General features: G+C 39.2%; 1 protein-coding gene across 1 annotated transcript in view; it reads right to left on the reverse strand.

Moving 5' to 3' along the window:
• BOD1L1 (biorientation of chromosomes in cell division 1-like 1) overlaps positions 1–20,167 on the reverse strand; it is a 54,320-nt gene that overhangs the window by 14,710 nt on the left and 19,443 nt on the right. The window contains exons 9-15 of the mRNA XM_012638442.1: positions 12,208–18,404; positions 10,202–10,266; positions 8,970–9,054; positions 4,890–4,933; positions 3,380–3,440; positions 1,710–1,780; positions 983–1,055 (exon numbers count right to left, since the gene is read on the reverse strand). Of these exons, the coding sequence (XP_012493896.1) occupies positions 983–1,055; positions 1,710–1,780; positions 3,380–3,440; positions 4,890–4,933; positions 8,970–9,054; positions 10,202–10,266; positions 12,208–18,404 (6,596 nt within the window). The remainder of the gene's footprint in view (positions 1–982; positions 1,056–1,709; positions 1,781–3,379; positions 3,441–4,889; positions 4,934–8,969; positions 9,055–10,201; positions 10,267–12,207; positions 18,405–20,167) is intronic.

A 20,167-nucleotide genomic window follows, 5' to 3' on the forward strand; every position in this document is an offset into this window, starting at 1 on the left:
CAGAGTTCCCCCATGTACTTCAACTTCAACTTCCTGAATAAGTTACCAACTAAGGGGCACAACTTGGTGATGGGCTTTGGAATCAGATTTACTTGGTAAGTAAGGTAAAGCCATAATTTCTCAGAACCTTAATTTTTTTTATGTATAAAATGGTGACAATACCTAACTCAGAGGGTTATTGTGAAGATTAAAAGGGAATGTACATATAATGTACCATGGATAGTGTCTGAATACAGTATGAACTCAATAATTATTATAAAATCATCACGTTTCTAACCAAAGAAGGAAAGTATTTAATTCTCCATTCTTTCTCATATATTCATTCATTAAGTATTTATTGAATTTCTACTTTGTGTCAGGTATTAAAGGTTCCTGCAATGTCTAATATGGTAGTCACTAGCCCCATGTGCCTATTGAAACTTAAAATAATTAAAATGAAATACAATTAAAAATTCAGTCTTTCATTCATACTGACCATACAGTCAAGTGCTCAACAGCCACAGCTGGCTGGTAGCTACTCTACTAGACAAAATAGATATAGAACATTCTCATCACTACAGAACATTCTACGGGATGGCACTGTTATGACCATGAGAAAATCAACAGCATGGAGCACAGAAGGGGTATTAGATGCACCTTGACTAAAGTGCTTCACTAGCTCTGCTGGGCATTTGCATATGAAATAAAATACAGAATTCAGTGGGGCACCTGGCTGGGCCCCAGGCCCATGTTACAGAAGGAGCCAGGGTTTGTGTGAGTTCCAGGGGTTGGGTCTTCCACAGGAAACAATCTAGTTTCTAGATCGAGGTCCAGAAAAGACCCTGGAGGTGTCATGCCAGTTTAGAAACCAAATAGCCTCAAGAGTTGTGAAGTAAATAGTTACTACCCTCAAGAATTCTCCATGTTATTGGCCCACACTTTGGGACATAAAAAATATGATTTTCAAATATGTCTAAAACAGAAACATATATATTCTAAATACCCAGTTCATCTTCTGAAGAAGGATAATGCTGCTTTCTTTTTCGTTTAGGCATATGCCTTTCTTCCTCCTCGACCTGGAATTAAAAATGACTACATTAAAGGAAATAGAATCTGAACCCAAACCAACTGAAATGCGGGCACACTACATTAGCTTCTAGCCTTTGGAAAAAATTGATATATAAATTTTACAGAAATCTAGAATAACACTTTGGCATCTAGGTTTAGATTAGGCTAATTTTGTAAGCTTGAGTCTTTTTTTTTGGATTTGAATGTAAATTCATACAAAACATTCAAATCTGTTTCTGGTTACATACTGTATTTTAACAATTTAAAAACACATGTTTTTAAACAACTATTTCTCATTTTATAATCCTTGAAGTCAAGTTATATCTTATAACCAATGGCATGTTGTAATTTAATTGGTAGTGTTTTTCTACTCTTTTAGTGGCCCATTAAAGATGGGCTTCTTACGGTTGATCAAAAGTAATACATAAAAAAAATTCTGACTGTACAACAGAAACTTCCAAATAATCCTGGGACCTGCCGAATTACCTAAACATTACAAGAGCATAAACAGGTAAAAATGACATGCAGAATTCTTAGTATATCCATTTAATTATTTAATATAATATATACAGAGAAGTAAAGCCTTTCTAAAGCCTTTCTTTGTACAGGTGAAAATATTATATATAAAACATGAAATGTTTGAGTTCTTCATAAAAACGCACCTGTTTAGGATTTGCTTCAATATTGTGACCTCTTATAGCTTCCACATCGTCTTTTTGACCACTGGATACCTCTGAGTAGTAAATACAAAAAGGAAAAAAATCTTAAATATTTTTCTATTCCAAAGCTTATTTTAGGTGTGTGTGGAGGGGGGAAGAAAACTGGATTAGTAATTTTATTGAGTACCAGTTATGTATGAAGCACTGCAGTAGGTAGTTTGCAAATGATTTATGATGGGATTCTTCCAACAACACTGTCAGTTAAGTTCTACTTTTTCCGTTTTTAGATGTGAATAAATGGGGTTCAAGGAGGGAAGTAACATGGCTAGGGTCACACCACTGGACTTCACACAGCAGACTTCAAGGCCCTTTCCCCTCAGTTCATGTAGCAATATTGTATTAAGAAGTGTCAATGACAACAATTTTCATAGTAATCACATTAGCAAACATTCACCAGTGTAACAATACCAAATACTAGAGGTGGTATGGAGTGACAACTGGTATACTACTTGGGGTCAATATGGCACACTCAGTAAAGTTAAAGAACTGCTTATCACTGAGCAATTCCACACCTAGACATACAGATACACTACATATGCACTGGGAAACAGCTACAAGAGCATACATAGTAGTACTTTTTGTAATTGGGAAAAATTGCAGAAAACCTAAATATGCACCAATAAAAGAAACAAAAAATAACAACTGTGGTACAGTCACATAATGGAATAGAAATTAAAACAGAGTTATAAATAGAGTTACACCAATCAATAGGACCAAATCTCAGAATATATTACTGACTGAGCAAATAAGGTGGAGATGGTCTATATAATGTGAGACCACTTACCTAAAGCAGGCAATATGTTACATACTGTTTATGGAACTATATATATCAAGCAGAACAGCGATTCCTTTTGTAGTGGGATAAAAGGGAAAAAGACTGGGATTGGGTAGGGGTAAATGGGGTTTCAACTGTATCTGTAACTTTTTTAAAAAAACACATGAAGCAAATATACTAAACTTTTAAGATATGACAAAACTAGGTGATGGGTACATGGGTGTTTATAATTATCATTGCTTTGTTTCTGTTTGAAATATGGTGTAATGTTATAAAAATAACTACATACAGGAACAGAACATCTTTCTTCATTCTTGGAATAGGGAATCAAAAGAATTAGTAGGTAGCAACAAAATTCTCCCTTCTGTTTGAGAGGAGAATTATCCTTCTGGAGTTGGCAGCCCGCACAGGTTGCATGGTCACCAGAACTGACCCCTGGGGTAAGACTCAAATAATGAGATATTCCTGATCTGCTACCATCCTGACACTGCCTGTCAGAAGTTAACACAAGTTACAGACGAGTATAAAAACCACAGGGGACTATGTATTTTGTACTCATGTTGGACTGAGTCCACTGTGAGGTTAATGGCACAATTCTAGTAGCTATTTAAGGGATGGGACCACTTATAAGCTGTATGGCCCAGATTCACCCAACCTCTTGAAGTCTCACTTTCCACCACAGATGTGATGCTGTTAACATTCACTTTACTGGATTAAATGAATTAAATGAGAGAAAATTTGTAAAGTAATTGGCACAGGGCCTGGCACATAGAAGGCACTCAACAGATGGCAATTATAATTAATATTAAAATTACTACTATAAAATTCATTAACTTACCTCTTGTGTTAGAAGATTTGCTATGAATTTCTTCATTTGTTTCAGAGCCTGAATTTTCAACCTAAATATACAATATAAACGGTTATTTATGCATAGTCTTACAAAAAGCTTAAAGAAAAAAGAAAAAAAAGAAGATAATTTACATAACCTGGTTGTTTGTACAAATGCCAAAGGGAACCAGAGTACATGTTCTTTTTAATTACACCCAAAAGCTCAAGAGCATAGAGCAGCTTCTTTTTGAAAAAGTTTCAATTTCACAGATGATTGTTAAACTGTATTTATTCTCCTTGTCTTTAAGACAGTTATGGAGAAAGAGTAAGAAATAAGAGAAATATAAATTTTCTGAATTCTGTGAATTTCTCTTCCCATCTAAAGATCCTGCATGATTTTCTTTCTTCTTTATTTAAAAATTCTACAGGATTCTGTCATAGAGTTCCTGTTTGGCAAGTCTTGTCAATTCTAGTTTTTTTTTTTTTTTTTTTTTAAACTGACGGGAGAGTATACCCCACAATATTCTAAGTCCTAGCTACAACTTCTGTGCACATTTGGAAAGGACGTTTATGCTCAGTTGGGGAAAAGGCAGCTGCTGGGGACTTGGGGAATGAGACAGGAGTTAGGATGGAGCACACACCAGCTGGTTCTGTGGCTTCAGCTCCATTTAGAATTTTTTTAACTCTTTTTTGATTTGTTTTATTTAAAATTTCTTTGTCTTTTAGAGATAGAGGTCTCGACACGCTGCCTGGACTAGCCTCAAACTCCTGGGCTCAAGCAGTCAGTCCTCTTGCTTCAGCCTCCCGAGTAGGTGGGACTCCAGGCCGTGCCCCCACACCCAGTTACGATCTTTTTAATTCTTGGAGGGCAAACTGGAATCACACCAAAGGGGCTTTTCTCTTCTTTCTTATTCAGCAGACTGTGTATGAGTTTCTAGCTATAAAAAAGACGTGTTTTTGGTGAGGTAAAGCACTCTAATCCCACAGGTGTCTGACAGCATACCAATTCCTCTAAGGGCACTGGAAAGAATGCAGCTGTCCGAAAATTTGTCAGCAATTTACAAAATGTTCACTCCTGGTTGATATTAAGTATCCTATAAATACATTAAGACAAAAAACTCTTTCAAGCACAAAAGGGATTATGAGAGCCACATCTGGGAAAAAATACATATACATGGCAATTACAGCTTAGTATCTTCAGAAAAGCTTTCTAAAAACATAAAGTGAACTTTAATTCTCAAACTAAAATCTAGTTTGTTTACAGCACCACAATGATTAGAGTAATAAAAAATAGAGTTCAGATTTCTTCGTCAATGGATATAGATGAACATGGAAAAGAGCAAGCAAAAGCTGCTGTCAGTATGCTGAACTCAGTGGAGAGCATGCTAAGTGCCCCCTGGCTCTTAAAGAAAGGTACAGAAAACCCTTCTACTAGATGTTTCCTCCCCAATTGTTCTCCAAAAGTCAAAATAAAACAAAAAACCCAACAACAACAAAATCAAAACCTTACAGTGACTTACATTTAGTGATTCATTCACCAACAAAGGCTCCTTTTGTAGCTCAGCTGTTCAAAAACAAAAATGAAACATAGACTAAAGATTGTTTCTGAATTACAGAGAAACAAATTTAAAGATTTTTTCGGGTTAGTTAAATAGGACTATCCTAGGCTAAGTGGCCTAGCTAACTTTGTGAATTATAAAATTCTGACCAATTATTTTCTGTTATCCATGTTGTATTACCAGAAAAACAATAGAAATTAATGTTGCCCACATTTTTACAGTAACAGCAGTGGTATATTAAATCACTACAGTGATTTAACTATATTGGTGATCTGAAAAAAGGTGGAAGACCTTAATGTAACTGTTAAGCTGCAGCATAACACTGGCTCATTTAAAATAATGCCATCAAATGAAAAGCTAGAGCCTATCCCCTCAGACAGCAAGGGTCTGTTTATTTTCTTTGGAAACTTGAAGTACAAGGTCTACTGTTTCTCCTCAACAATGACAGAACACACATTTTTCTTTTAAACAACTTCCTTTTACGTAAGTAGATCTCTTATTCAACTGGACCTAAACACAGTAAAACAATCTGAAATATAACTGTGAGAACAAAACACTTCACAATTCCAGCATGTTATCTTCTTGGCAATTAACAAATGAGATGTTAATTACTTGTACTACGAAACACTCATACACATATTAACCAATGTATCTGTCCAAGTTTAGCATAGATTAGTTATCTTCAGGGTTTTAACATGTCAGCAAGAATGACTTAGCAAGTCTTGGTGTGGTCTCCCAGGACTGGCTGATATTTTACTTACAAGACTCTTGAGGCCCTCTTTCAGAGGATTTTGTCTAAGAAGATTCTCAACTGCCCCACCTCTCAAACCTCCAGCTTTTAAAATTATGGGTAAGGATTTATACACGTTCTTCCCTGAATTTGAACAACTCCAGCTCCACTATCCTTCTTTTAGCCTTGTCCATCTAATGCACACCTATTTATCCTTCGATATTCAGCCCCAAATAAAGGCAGTGACAAATACTTATGAAAATTCAAAATTTATACAGGTTGAGTATCCCAAATCCCAAAATCCAAAATTCAAAAATTTTTGAATGCTGATATGACACAAAGGAAATGCTCACTGGAATAGTCTGGATCTTGAATTTTTGGATTTGGGATCCTCAATAAGGTATAATGCAAATATTCCAAAATCTAAAAATAATCCAAAATTCAAAACATTTCTGGTCCCAAGCATTTTGGATAAGGGTTATTCAACCTGTATATTCTTTGACCCCCTCAATTCCCTTTTATGGAAATACCTTGGGAAACATTTAGTGATGTGCATGCAGAAGTTCACTGCAGCTCTATTTATAATAGTAAAAAATGGCAACCACCAAAAGATCTAAAATTGGTGTTACGGGCCGGGCGCGGTGGCTCACGCCTGTAATCCTAGCTCTCTGGGAGGCCAAGGTGGGCGGATTGTTCGAGCTCAGGAGTTCAAGACCAGCCTGAGCAAGAGCGAGACCCCGTCTCTACTAAAATTAGAAAGAAATTAATTGGACAACTAAAAATATGTAGAAAAAATTAGCCGGGCATGGTGGCGCATGCCTGTAGTCCCAGCTACTTGGGAGGCTGAGGCAGGAGGATCACTTGAGCCCAGGAGTTTGAGGTTGCTGTGAGCTAGGATGACGCCACGGCACTCTAGCCCAGGCAACACAGTGAGACTGTGTCTCAAAAAAAAAAATAACAAAATTGGTGTTACAGACTACTAACTATTTAGCTATTAAAACAAGGGAAGTGGGTTTGCATATGTTGATATAGCAATGAAGGATGCCCACAATATATGGCCAAGGGGAAAAAAATTATAGAATATAAATATGATTTTATTTTTATTTAACACATTAACTGCCATGTGAGTTGCATTTAAGTCACGCTAGTTTTGAGCCCGAGTCCTCGTGAAGTGTATGAAACATACACATCACTTCACCCTGGGAGCTGCGTGAATTATTTTTCAAGTTGCATATAACTCACACACAGAATACAATAAAAAATAACAAATTTTTCATTAAATTAGAAAGCATCATTTTGTTTTCTAAGCTTTTATTCTATTTTTGTAATAAAATACCGTGGCCCTAAGGAAAAATTTTTTTTTCTAGCGTGGCAGTCAATGTGTTTAAAATACATAATTGTATTGAAGGTGGTTACTCATGAGGAGTGGGAAACTTTATTATGTACTTTTATATATCTTATTTTCTAAAAATAAAAGAGGGAGATAGAGATAGAGATTGGTTCAGCCAGAGAGAAAGAGATTAGTTCAGCCAATACAAGTCTTCCCCAAGGCCCTACCCAGGAAAGCTGACTCCCATAGACATGAACGTATCTGTCTTTATTAAAGCACCTTACCCATTTGTATATCCATCTCTTTGAATGAATGATTTCTTTCCATGAGTCATTTTCATCTTTATTTCCCTAGTACTCACAAGTACCTGGCTTAATGATGTTTGTCAGGGGAACAATTTAAAGAGTGAGCTGACTACAGTAGACATTACAGCTAGCCTCCTGGCACCCTTCCCAAGAGCCCAGACTGTGGTCTAAAACACCATGTGGTTCCAGGAACGAAACACTTGACTTAATTTAAGTCAACTAGCAAGCTATTTAATATATTCCTCTGGTCACAGTAATTAGTTTACTGTGGACACACAGTACCTAAGCTATGGACACACATACCTAAGCTAAATGAGAATATCTCAGGATTTTGGCCAGGAATGATAGGATAAAGCTATTTCCTTGGAGGCCAAGAAGGAGACAGCAAAGACCTTTGTGGGGGGATGAGGGAGAAGATAAGAAGTTGGGCTTCTACTGGATATGTCTTTGGGGATATCAGCATGCTCTTGGATTATGTTTTGCCTGAAGTTTTTAGTTTTGTGAGCTAATAAAGTCCCTTTAAGTAAACATTTGTAGGATTTTTTGTTATAAGTATTTGCAGCCAAAATCATGCTGAATCATGACTTGCATGAACATTTCAACATTGTTTAAAAAAAAAGGAGAACTGGCTTAAATTTGGTCACATACTCTACAGTTCCTAGTACTTACTAAGATGTTATTTGCCTTGCAGACTCATGATTGCACAAGGGAGTATTTTTTAAAGGCCATATGATGTATCCACCACTATCTGAAAAGGCTATTAAAAGCCAGCCATGTATCTATAATGTTGGATTTTCTTCATACACTTCAACCAAAACAACAAACAGCAATAGACTGAATGTGGAAACAGAAATGAGAAATCATCTGTTTTCTATTAAGCCAGGCTTAAAAAGAATTGCAAAACTGTAAAACAACGTCACTTCTCACTAAATTTTGTTGTTTTGAAAAATCTAGCTATTTTTCATAAAAAAAGTTATTTATGTTAACTTGTAGTGAGTTAATGATATTGAATTAATATTTGTTTTATAACTCTCTCAGTTTTAATTTCTCATTTGGTATAACAGGTATAAACCCGTAACAATAGCTCTTTGGGTCCTCAATAATTCAGACTGTAAAGTGGTCCCCAGGACCAAAATGTTTGAGAACTGCAGCCTTTATCCTTTCTGCTATTGAGGCTCTCCCCAAAAATCTGTGGGTGACAATGAAGAATGCTGCACAGAGAGACTGAGAAGAGGCTATGCAAGCTGAGAGCAGTTTCAGCATAGTCACTGGACCAAAGGCCAAGAGTGAATGGTTTAAAGTGGGCACACGTTTCAGACCAGCCTTTTGGAAACGAGCTGCAGTAGCATCTGGTAGGATAGGAAGAGGCAGAGAGAAACATTTTTAGGATAGAGCAAGTGTTTGCTCTCAAACAACTTTCTTTTTGTCACTATTATTTGGAGATACCAAATTTAAGCAATTACCTTACATAAAGCTGATTGAATTTAATGAGAAAAAGTATATGTTAAAAATAAAATAGTAAAGAATTATCTCTAATCTATTTTAAAAAGTGAGAGGCAAATTCATATAGCCTGTCAGTGTTTCATTACGAATCAGCTATTTATTTTACGCTGCAATGAAAGGTAGAAACACATGTAAGGAAAAAACAATGTGAACAACTGCTGCAAGGAGCTTACCTATTCCACTTGGCTCTTCCTCACTTGGGCTTTCTGGTGGTGCTAGAATTTCATGATTTTTCTCTTTCTCTGAAGGCACGTTTGTCTAAAAAATTCAAAGCACCATAAAAATAAGGGAACTGAGGTTTTTACAACAAGAAGGAAAGACTAACCTCAAGTGAACTAAATGAAAAACCCCAGCATCTTAAAACAACATAAATGTCTACTTTTAAGTCTATACAAAATTTAAAAATGAACACATCAGCCTTTAAAAACAAAATAAAACACAAGAAAAAAAATCAATTTAATTTAGTATTTTATCCATCAATGGCTCTCTTACTGCTTTTAAAGTAAAACTCCAACTTGGCACAATGCACATGGCGCTTCCTGATGGGGACCCATTCCTTTGCCAGGCTTAGGTGTCACCACAGCTCGCTGTGACCCACTGTAGTGCCTGAGGCACACCATGAGCCCTCTCCTCTCTGGGTCTAGAACACACCACTCCCTTTGCATGGAAGACTCTTTTTTCTTTCCTTTTCTAGTAAACTTCCACACAACTTTCAAAATACCATTCCAGTGTTCTCCTTGCAAGCCCTCCCGTCTGCCTGCTCATTGCTCCTGTTGGGCAAGTTGTGCTTCTGCAGTGTTCATAAGCTCAAGTTCATTGCTGTCTTGTCATTTGTACTCAGAGGGTGCTGTGAAATGAGGCTGGAAAGGGGGCACAGAGACTAAATCATGCAAGGCACAAAGGGCATGATTAAAAAAAAAAGTAGATTTTATTCTAAATGTGACAGGAAGCCGCTGGAAATTTTCAGCAGACCAACGGCAGGACCTAATTTATGTTTTCAGAGACTACCTGCATGGCTGTGTGAATCACAGCCCAGAGGGCTGGAGCAAAAGAACTCTAATGGGGATGCTACTGAAGCAGTGGCTCAGACCAGGCTGGTGGCTGTAGAAGCCAAAATAGATGGATTTCTGTTATATTTTGGAAATAAAACCTGCAAGAACCGGCAATGGATTAAATGTAAGGTGACAGGCAGACAATGGAACCGATGAAGGCACTATTTACTAGGATTATTGAGGTTCTCAGCTACCACTCCACCTCCAGCACAGGGTATGACAATAACAACACTAAGTGTAGTAAGTACAATGACAAGAGGAGCTATATCCAGATTAAGTACATGCAGGTATATATAATGGTGAAATGGTATTTAACCACTTACAGTTCAATGTAGCTGAATTATAAGCCATACCTCAGTTTTCAAGTTGGTTTTCTGTTCCAATCCTCCCAAAGCATTCGATGGAGACTCTTCATTGCCTAATGAAATTCAACCCATTAATACATTTTAAGGATTTGCTTGCACAGTATATGCGGGATCAAAAAGTAATGGAATGTGGTTATTTGGCACACCATGCCACCTTCCTTTGCTGGTTTATTTTGCTGTCAGTAGAAAACAATCAAAAGGAGTATGCTGTATGAAAAGGATCTAGATGAAAGGCAGGGATCATCTACTCATTTTGGGGGACTGAGATTGTTTCTTGCTTGCGCAGTAAGATGGCTGCCCACAAAAAACAATAAAGCATTATTTGTGGAGATATCTTATTTACAAATATTTTTCTGCAGTGATCTTCATCAAGTTTGTCCTTAAAAGAAAATATTCTAGGTCACTGAGGTATATCCTCAATAAAGAGTGTGATTTATGCATAGATTCATTTTACTTGCTTTACACTGACAACAAAATTGAACGTAAAGTTAAAAAACTGTGAGGTAGACAGAAAGAAAATGGAATTTTCTCAGATGAAGACTCAATTCTACTTGGGTCTTGCCTTTCTTTCTTGTCCCTATCCTTCTGCGGCTTGTGGCTTCTCCAGTTTCCCTCACTTGCCCACACATAAGCCTCCAAAGAAAAGCTTTCCTTTCTCCAAGAGTCTGCAGGCTTTTCCTTGCTAAAAGCCCTTCTATTTTTGCTTCTCCAGGGGAAAAGGAGGAGGGAGGAGTAATAGACTGTAGCAACGATTGAGTCATAAAAACTTCTGGAGCATTCAATTTACTCCAGGCTAAATTCAATGGAAAATTTTTAAAGTTACTTATTTCAACCCTTGGGACATTTCCTAACGTCTCCTATCTAAGCCCTTATAATGAACGGGACTAAATTACTGGCCTCAGCTTCCTGAGGCTTGGGTAGATGATGGCTAAGGCCTGTTCCAATTTTAAAGTCTAGGACACTACGATTTATATAGCTAGAGTGGAAAAGAAGTCAACATCCTCTGATCCCTTTAAGCCCAGCCGATGGGCTCCCTTTGAGTTCTCACAGTCTCCTGTGCTTAACCCCATCCTAAGCACTTGTCACACCAAAGTGTCACTGCCCACTTACAACACATGGCTGAATTCACAGCTGTCTTCCCATCTTGACTATTTATCTTTGCATCCCTAGTACCTGGTATAAAGTATTAATATTTGAAGTTGGATGGCATAATGAATGAGGTTGTATCTTTGAAAATTATCATTTATTTCTAAAAGACCAGCACTCTCTAAAATCTGTCAGTAGGAAACACGTTTCCTTTCTCTTTCATATTCTAGCCAGAAACTTGTTTTACCTGAACAATAAACTCAGTTACAAAGAATAATAATGTACTCCCTTGATTAGAAGTAGCCAGTGGACTGCACTGATACATACTGCAAACTTATAATAAACTTATAATAAATCAGATGAGGGTTGGAAAGATACTTGCTTTCATTCTATCATCCCCCATTAGCCTCATTTTATAGAACAGGAAACTGAGGATCTGAAGTTTTTTTTCCCCATAAGATACACCCAAGGACCATGCAAGTTAGTTAAATTCTCTGACCCTATTTCTTCATTTGTAAAATGAAGGTGAGAAAAAATACTCATTTCACAGGGTTGTGGTATTCTTCATTTTGACTGACAAGAAACCTGAAGGTCAAAGAGGGTTAGTGACCTGCAACAGTCATACAGGTAACAGGTGGCTAGCTGATTTGACATGCCTCAGCCTCCTGCCTCTTCTCACACACGAAAAAGGGGTCCAAGGTTTTAAACCTTTAAACACAGGTATCTTTTAGAGAAGCTGACCTTCAAGTTTGATAAAGAGCCATTTTGCAACATTATGATACAAGAAAAACATTTATATATTTATCACTCTGGAACCAAAACCATCTTTTAGAAGATTGTCCTAAATGTACTCTGCTGTAATCATCTTTGTAAAACGCTAATATTTGCAATTAGGAACAGATTCTCACCTGTGTCACACAAATTTACTTCAGAAGAAACAGTGGCTGAGAAGTCTCCTTCCTCGTGGAATGACTTCCTCATGCCATTACCGTCTCCTGTTTTCTCAGTGGATGCTTGATCGGTCCGTCTGCCACTATGATCACTCTTTATAGTCAAGTCCTGCTCATGTTTAGGAGCTGCCAGAGCTCCGTGGTGGGCAGCTGGAAGGATCGTTGTGTGGGAAGGAACAGTTTTTGATTCTTGGCCAGTAATACATTTGGTGGTAGTGGTTTTCAGGTTGTCTTCAGGCCCCTGCTGGTCAGGAGGAACAGAGGAATGCTCAGCTGCAGTGTCTTTGACAGGTGGCATGTTGCCAGCTTTTTTAGCACCGGTATTTACTGCTGCCAAATAGCAAATACTGACAGAGGGATCCTCTGTAATCTGTCCTGGTCCTCTCAGAGGGACAGGTGAGCCAGCACTACTCTCCAAGCTCTTTCCTGCTGAACTTGCTGTGCTGCTGGCCCCTGTCAACTCTGCCTCTGGGCTTTTCTCTTCTCTTTGTACAGAGCCCAACAACATAGCCTCCTCTTCTGTATTTATGAGGTGCAAAGCACTCTCTTTCTGTCCTCTTCCTGTAAATGGCCCTTTGCCAGGGCACTTCTTGCCGTGTCTCTCTTCCTCTTGTGCACACACAGCACTTGGATGGCCTTGTCCTGCAGAGGGCTCTTGGACTGACAGCCTGTCGTGCCCTTCCTCAGTGCTCACTGCCATCACTTCTTTGCCTCCTATGAATGGCCTAGGGCACTGACAGTTATTCTCGGCAAATAGGCTGGGCATGGGTGCCTCACACTTGTTCACCTTTGCGGCTGACAGGTCACCATTTTCTTCCGGGTTGTTTGCAGTCAGTTGAGTCTCTTCGTGTCTGTCGATGCTGGCAACAACTGGCACACATTCTGCCGTGCTGGTGGAGATGATGGCGGCGTCACTCAAGTCTTCCACTCTTGCAATGGTGGGCCGATCTTCATCTTGGGGGACAGCACCAATCATGACTGCTTCACATCCTTCAGAGGTGCTTGTGGAAATCATGGCAGTGTCACTCATCTCTTCCACTGGTGTGACTGAGGGATGGACTCCCTCCTGAGGGGCAGCACTAGACACTGGGCCCTCACAGTCTTCCACTGAGCTCGTGGAGATGACAGCACTCCCATCTTTTTCTTCCATGACGGTCCCGGCTTGCTCATTTCCACTTTCAACAACTACTCCAGAAACAGAGGCCTCACACTCCTCTGCTATGCTGGTAGAAATGAGAGCACATTCATCCTTTTCCTCCTTGCTGGTTGAGGCAAGAGGACTCCCAGCTCCTGGGGGTGCACTGGGCATAGGTGCCTCGAAGTCGGCAGTGCTTACTGAGATCGGACCTTTAGCTCTTTCTTCTATGGCTGCAACTGGCTGCTGGCTTTCAGCGCACTTGGTGGCAGATGCACTGGAAATGGGCACTTCAAACTCTTCCCCTATACTTGTGGAGATCATGGCACATTCGTCTTTCTCCTCATTTCTGCCAAGAGTGAGCTGGCTCTCATCTGAGACTGCACTGGGCATGGGGGCCTCAAATTCTTCCATGTTTACTCTGGTGCCTTCCACGTTTTCTTCAGTTCTCAGAGCACCTGAATGACCTTCCCCTGTGGTTATCATTGTGCTAACCTGAGGGGCGTCATCATTTGTTGTGCTGGTGGAAATCATCAAGCCTTTGCCTTGACCTGTGCCCCCAGCTAGGCTATTTTGGTTGGTGACCTCGCCATCGGCTGTGGTGGCCATAAGGCCATCACACTCTTCATTTTCTACAGAGGTAATGATGCCCTCGTCTTCTTTTTCACTTGGTGACGTGTGGGCCACTTCACATTCTGGGACTGCACCGGACACAAGAACGTCATAACTGCCCCCCACCAGGCCAGTGGAAATGTTGGTATCTTCAACTTTTTCTTTCCTGGTGAGCTGACTGTCGCTTTGATCAGAAGCAGCACTAGTCATGGGACCCTCACAACCTTCCGGAACTGGTGCCCCCTCTTCCTTTCCTGAAGCTGCGCTGGTCACACTGCTTTCTACAATCCCTTTAGCACTAGAGCAGATCTCTGTGTCTTTGATTTCCTTCTCTGCACCACTCATGCTGTCAACATTACTCTCATTTGCATTCATGATGGCCGCTCCAGCCTCAGCCTCCACGTGCTCCACCGCAGTCCCAATCTGACTGTCCCCTTCTGCACTTTCACAAATCAATACCCCTTCACCTTCTTCTCCCATCCCTGTGCAAGTTGAAGCATGCCCAATTTCATTTCCTCTTCCAGTACTAGTCACAATACCCTCCCCTTCCTCGTCCTCCTCTTTCGCGCCTGTGCTGGTCACAATGCCTTCGTCATCACATGGACCAGCAGCAACTAATGGTATATTAGTGACTTCTTTGGCTACTGTGCTGTCCATGGCATTCTCTCCATTTTCCTCTGATTCAGAACTTATAGCAAAGCCTTCACTGCTATCTTCCGAACCTGTACAACTTGCTGGCCCCTCTCCATCTTCTTCTGTTATCCCTGTGCTGGTGACTGCACTCTCACCTTCTATACCGTCATTCACAGAACCGTCTCCTTCCTGGCTGGCACTTGTTCCTGGTGGTGTGTCATTATCTACCAGGGCCACATCTGCACCTGTAACCATGCGTTCCTCTCGGGGTCCTGCCCTGGTTACTGAGCAGATCACAAAGTTATCACTCCTGCCTTCTGCACCTGTACATGTCACAGTGCCCTCTGTTTCTTTCTTGGGGCCCAATCTCGTCATATTTCCCTGGAACCCATCGATCTCTTCGCTGCTTAGGGATCCCGCTCTTATTTCTGTCCCAGCACTTGTAACTGCTCCGTCACTTTCAACTTCGCTAATAAAAGTAACAGTTCCTTCGACTATTTCTGAGTCTCTACAGGAAGAACCACCACATTTTTCTTCAGAGCCTGCACTGGTTACGGCGTCATCCTTTTCCTCAGTCACAACACTATTCACGTTGGCTTCGATTTTAACTGCATGAGAAGCCACTAGGTCTGCTGCTCTTTCCTCTGATTCAGCCACAGCACACTCCCCACTTTCTCCTTCCTTGGTGCTTGTGAGGAAAGTTTCACTTTCAGCAAATCCTTCTGTGACAACAGCTCCACCTTCCTCAGCTGCAGCAAAAACAGTGCACTCACTCGCTTCTGCGCCAGCATGACAAGGATTGTTTCTGGAGTTTGCACCTATTATGAAGCCTTCATCTGCCTCAATGCTGGTGCAAGGCAAAGCCACCTCACTTTCTCTTGTTTCTGAAGTAGTTGTGGCAGCCCCAGCCTTCACTGGGCTTACAGTAACACTTTTGTTGTTCCCTTCAGTACTAGTGGCAACAGAAGTCTTTTCTGTTCTACCAGGTCCAGCTGCTACATCCTCAGTTTTTCTATTCTTTTGGTGCAAAACAGAGGATGCAGAGCCACCTCCAGCACTGGTGTCTACTTCACTGTTTTCATTCCTTCCTTCAACATCAATTGATGGGTCTTTTATTTCACCTGGGCCTCGATCATGCTTAAGTTCGACAGTTTCAGCATCTTTTCCTGTACTCACGCCTACCACATGATCAACAGCAAAGCCATCCTTCTTGCCATTTGCTACTGTTGTTCTAGTTGTCTGCTTTAGACTGGGCTCTGCACTTAGGTCACTTTCTTTCAGGGCCAAGTCCACCAAGCCACCTTCTTTGTTAACATTCTCATTTTCCACAGTCATGCCGGTGAACTTGCTCCCGAGGGGCATGATGACTTTTCCTTGCTTACCGTCCAATAAAGTGGCCTGGTAACCTTCTAGAATGTGTCTTTTGCTAGTGATGCTGGCTTTTGCTGGTGTGTCTACTGTGGTACCTTCACTACTTTCTTTGTTGTCACTTGTCCTTGGGACTTCCAATTCCCTAACAGTCAAACTTTGGTTAGGGATAGCACAGTGATCCACAGGGGAGGTGCTGGCTGTGCCACCTTCTAACACAGTTCTTTTATCAGCTAGAGGAGCTACATCTGAATCACGAGATTCTTTCTGAGACACAACAGTCACTGAACTTAAGGACGGAGAGGGGTCTATATCTGTGGAATGTTCAAAAGCAGTATCTCCTTGACCAACACGTTCTTCAGTGGGTTTCGTCGTGCTTTTCAAATTCTTTTGTCCCCTATCATTTTCTGATGGGGCATTAGGTAACATTCTATGAACAGTTTCAGAGCCTACATTCATTTCATGAGTTCCTTGTTGAATAGGTTCTTTTTCCCCGGGATTCAGTTTAGACACAACACTTTGGATGTGCACTTTCTTGGTCAGCGTGCTTCTATGGTCAGCGTGCTTTTCAGAATTACTAACAACTCCCGTTCCACGCCCTGATTTACAGGCTGGAGCTATTGTTTTCAAATCTATTGGGTAAGTTCGTAATTCATCCTTTAGAACTGTGGCAGTAGTTTTTTGTTTCATGACATTTTCAGAGTCAGTATCTTGCTGAGAACTACTACTGTTGCTGTCTTGAATTTTAGAAACTTCAAATATATTTTCAACACCTGGCTCAGAATCAATTTCCATTGGCTCTTGTTCAGGAATCAATGTGGTATCACCACTTTTTTTTGGTCTTTGAAGGGAGGAGCCACTGGGAGTGCCCAAAGTGTTTGCTGCTAATTTTTCTTCTCCTTTGGTCATCTCTTGTGATAAGCTTCCTCGTCGATTTTCACACAGTCTTCTATTTAATTTCTTTTCCACGACTGAACTATTTCCTCTGGCCTTTTCATGATTACTATCAATTTCTTTACCATCCTTGTCATCTGACTTGTTTTCTTCCTTCTTTTTCACATCTTTACTACTATGCTTCAAGCTTCTGCTTTTATGTCCATCTGATAACTTTCTCTCAAGCCTGGAGCTTGAATCTTTATCACCCTTAGATTTCTCCTTTGCTAATGGTAACTTAGTTCTATGACCAGAATCTTTCTGTGTACTATGTGCTGAAGAAGCAGAAGTCTCTAATACAGTTTCAACACCAGTTTCTTCAAAAGGTTTGTCTTCAACTTTAGACTTTCGCTGTTTTTCTGAGTCATTTTCTTCTGTGTTCTTCTCCTTATCTTGTTTTGGAGTGGTTGCCTGTTTTGTGATACTTTCTTGTAGTTCTGTTTCTATACTTTTTAACTGTTTGCCTTGACTTTTTGATTTAGACTTTAACACAAGTTTCTCTTCTAACAAGCTCTTTGTTCTTCGTTTCTCCCTGTGAACAACCTCTTCTGGTTTTAAATTACTATCTAAATTAGTTGAGTCTGTATCACATTTATCTTCTGAATAACTTTCACTTCTTCTCTGTGGTGTGATACCATGTTGCTTAGAACTTAGAGAATCTTTCTGAATTTTAGAATCACTTGATCTTCTTGATTTGTGCTCTGCCTTAGGTTTTTCGGTTGACAAATGTCTCTCTTTTTTGTTGTTTTCTTTGCGAACATTCTCATCTGTTTTTATAATATATTCAGAAACTGGCTTTCCATCTTTGCCTAAAACTGATAATTTCCTTTCATTTCTATGTTTGCTTTTTCGTTCAGCTTTGTCATCTGAAGAAAACTTTGTTTGTTGACTTTGCTTTTGAATATTTTCCTCTACTTTTAAACCTTTCTCAGAAGAGTGAAGTTCAGTGTCGTCACCCACTTTATGCATACTGTCACCTTTGTATTTATGTTTCACAGACAATTTCTCTTCTGACAGAGTTTTCTCTTTTTCAGGCTTCTCCTTGGAGGATTTCACCTCTTTCTTAGGTAGGCTTTTCAAATGTGGTGCTTCAGAATCATCTTTCTTTAGATGCTTTTCACTTTTAAGTGCGCCTTTCTGTTTCTGGGGTTCGTCAGTGCCAATTTCTGAGCGTTCTACTTGCCTTTTTCCATCTCTTGTGTCAGTCTCTTCCTGTGCCCCTTCTACCACAACAGGGGTGGATGTCCGTCTTTTGTGTTCTCTTTCTATTTTGGATTCATTTTTGTTTTCATCAACTGAATGTAAGGACTCTGAAAGTCTCCGGGCAGGTTTACTTGGTTCACTTTTTGCATGAATATGCTTGAGTTCCTTTGAAGAAGACACCTTTTCCTTTTCACAATGCTGTGAGAAAATAAAGGTTAATATATGAGAAACACCACAATCAATTTTTAGGTTCAAATTTAACATTTGGTGCCTTTAATATGTTGAGTGCTGTCACATGTGTTACACCTCACTTAATTCTTGTAAGCAGCTGGTGGTAGGTATGATTAACCTCATTTGATGCATCAGGAAATTGAATCTGAGTATGATTCAATAACTTGACACCTAGGCAACAAGTAGGTGTGTTAGACTGAGTTTAGATGATCTCACTCTAAGTCTAGTGCCCCTCCCACTATATTGCAAGCACTCTGTAGAGACAAGCTATTTCTCCTGAAATTCACCTATGCATTCCTCAACTTTGAATCACTAGAGCCCACTAATGTCCAGTAGTAATTAATAAATAAGCTGAATGAATGACAGTCCAATGTTCTTTTCAGTCTAAAAACATAATACCTGATGATGAAGACAATTTAAAATTTTCATACTGAAATAAAGACTTCCTATATTTTAACTTAGGAAGTCTTTATTTCCATAAAATCATTTATGGAAATCTCATGAATTTAGGCCACTTGTACAATATTTTACACATGAAGTTTCAGATGCACACAATAACTCACAGTAACAATATCATATAAAACATCTGTATATACTTATGTATTAAAAGGAAGATGCTGAGAGACACAGCATCTAAACCTTCCTCCCCACCCCATGGTTTGGCACTAAGAATATTACTAATATTAATGAGTTGACGTTGACTAAATCCACTTCAATAAAGACTTGCTGACTACTAGCTGTAATTATTCTTATTCAAATAATGGGCAGAAGTCCTCAGAAAGACCCTTGTGCCTCTGGGTCAGCTCAATACTAAATATCCTTAAATTTCAACACAAAGATTAATGTACTTCTACAAATATAGAGAACAGAACATAACATGACTTTAATAAATACTTTAAAATTAAATTCCTGAAAGAAAGAACTAGCAGGAGTTTATGTATGAAATATTTTATAATAAAAAATTAAGAATAAGTTACACTGGCATAGGCAAGTTCTAAAGTTTAAAACTAATTCTCAAAACAATACCTTTTCGATAGTCATGAGATTTAAAGATACCAGAGATTCCACCAATCCTTACACCTCGGTATTTTACCACACCAGCCAAGCCTGAAAAATCACACAGTTAAATAAAATTACAACAGTCAAAAGCAATCTCTTTACACTAACTGAATAAACCATTTAGAGGCCTAAAATTCCACAGTTCTAAAATTATTTGAAAATTAAGTACCATGATGAGGTTACTCTTTTTACATAATAAATATGCCAACAATATATAAGGTAGACTATGGAGCAGCCTGGAAGCAGATGAGCGAAGAGACTAAGTAGATTCTGGAAGGAACAAATGAGATGGGGTGTTGAGAAGGTAATAGACATCATTGGGCACCTAACTGAAAATAGGGGTGAGGTGGTGGGAGGGGGGAGATAGGCAAAAATGTCCTATGATGGATTTACATGTCATAAATCTGAAAGTCAACAGGTATGTGTATAAAGAACCTGCAGTCTCTACATTTCATTTCTGATTTATCATCTTCTGACAATTTCACCTTTTCACAATATTGTAGCTTTTAAAAGATGATCAATCAGCAATAGAGGAACTAAAGTTCTGAAGTTATGACTTGATTATTGGAAAAACCTATAAATAGTTCCAGAAAAAAATATACATTTAAATAAAGGGATGAAAGGGTATATAGTATATTTAAAAGGACTTAAAAAAAAAAAATCGAAACTTAATCTAATCAGATCTGTCAATCTAAATGCAGATTATAGGAAATGCAGAGGATAAAAAGAACATTTTAAACAACA

Source organism: Propithecus coquereli, unplaced genomic scaffold, assembly GCF_000956105.1.
Source record: "Propithecus coquereli isolate 6110/MARCELLA unplaced genomic scaffold, Pcoq_1.0 Scaffold13, whole genome shotgun sequence".
NCBI lineage: Eukaryota > Metazoa > Chordata > Mammalia > Primates > Indriidae > Propithecus > Propithecus coquereli.